This window comes from Phytophthora parasitica (assembly GCF_000247585.1).
Source record: "Phytophthora parasitica INRA-310 unplaced genomic scaffold supercont2.193, whole genome shotgun sequence".
Classification (NCBI taxonomy): domain Eukaryota; phylum Oomycota; class Peronosporomycetes; order Peronosporales; family Peronosporaceae; genus Phytophthora; species Phytophthora nicotianae.
Genome location: NW_008649179.1, coordinates 39,367 through 40,223, shown reverse-complemented (window position 1 = coordinate 40,223; position 857 = coordinate 39,367). Strand labels below are relative to the sequence as shown.

The 857-nt window shown below is 42.2% G+C and overlaps 1 protein-coding gene across 1 annotated transcript; it reads right to left on the bottom strand.

Annotated features, from left to right (window-relative positions):
• Positions 1–271: 271 nt before the first annotated feature.
• Positions 272–475, bottom strand: PPTG_24731 (hypothetical protein; the record flags this gene model as incomplete). Its single annotated transcript, XM_008918372.1, has 2 exons — positions 272–358; positions 434–475. The coding sequence occupies 2 exons, from the start codon at positions 473–475 to the stop codon at positions 272–274; spliced, it is 129 nt and encodes a 42-aa protein (XP_008916620.1).
• Positions 476–857: the final 382 nt, after the last annotated feature.

Below are 857 nucleotides of genomic sequence, written 5' to 3'. Positions count from 1 at the left end.
CGTGACGCCTGTAACAGTAATGAATTAGAAGTACTAACATTAAAAGAAAATAATATATATTTTACAACGCGACTTGTTTTTCCGCATTTCAACAACCCATTCAAATAGCCTAGTATAAGCACACATTGTTATCACCATTCAAGCGAAAAAAAGAGCTTTACTTACCGTTTATCCACCTCTGGATAACGTAGTTTGACGCCGTGTTTAACTCTTGAGATGTATGTCTTATTCGGGATCGATTTTACTGCTTTCTTAATGTCATCTTCGGCTTTCACCCACCGTTCCAGCGTTGTGAGGTGCGCACCAATGATACAGCAAGCTCTTGTGTGACGCCTTGAACAAGTGCGGCTTGCACAGCCTTTTTATTGTCAATGCAATAGTTCACATTAGCAACTAAACATAAAACAAAATCCTCTAATTAAAAGCATATTACCTCGAGCTTCATCCGGTTTTTCTTTGGCTTTGCCTTCGGCATCGTGTGCTTTGGCGACCAAGGGCCGCACCACATTGCGCGCGGCGCAATGCCAATTATTTTGGCGCCAAAACCATGTCCCAAGCGAAATGTACCAATCAATACAATAATTTGTGATAATGGGGCATTTTATTTTGAGTTCAATAGAGAACTAGGTGCCGCCTTGGTGGTTCTTACGGTTTAACTTGCAAAGGACTTGTACACCGGTTGCAAAATTGCCGTAAAATTCGGTAATTGGACTAAATCCATTCTAATACCAAACCCTTCTTCACAGCTTTTATCAAGTTTCCCAGCGACGTTTTAGCAAAAGCCAGTGGCCGCCCTGCTGCATTCCTGCTTTTTGTTCTTCGAGTTCTGTGGATGGATGGCTTTTCACCTGCACCGG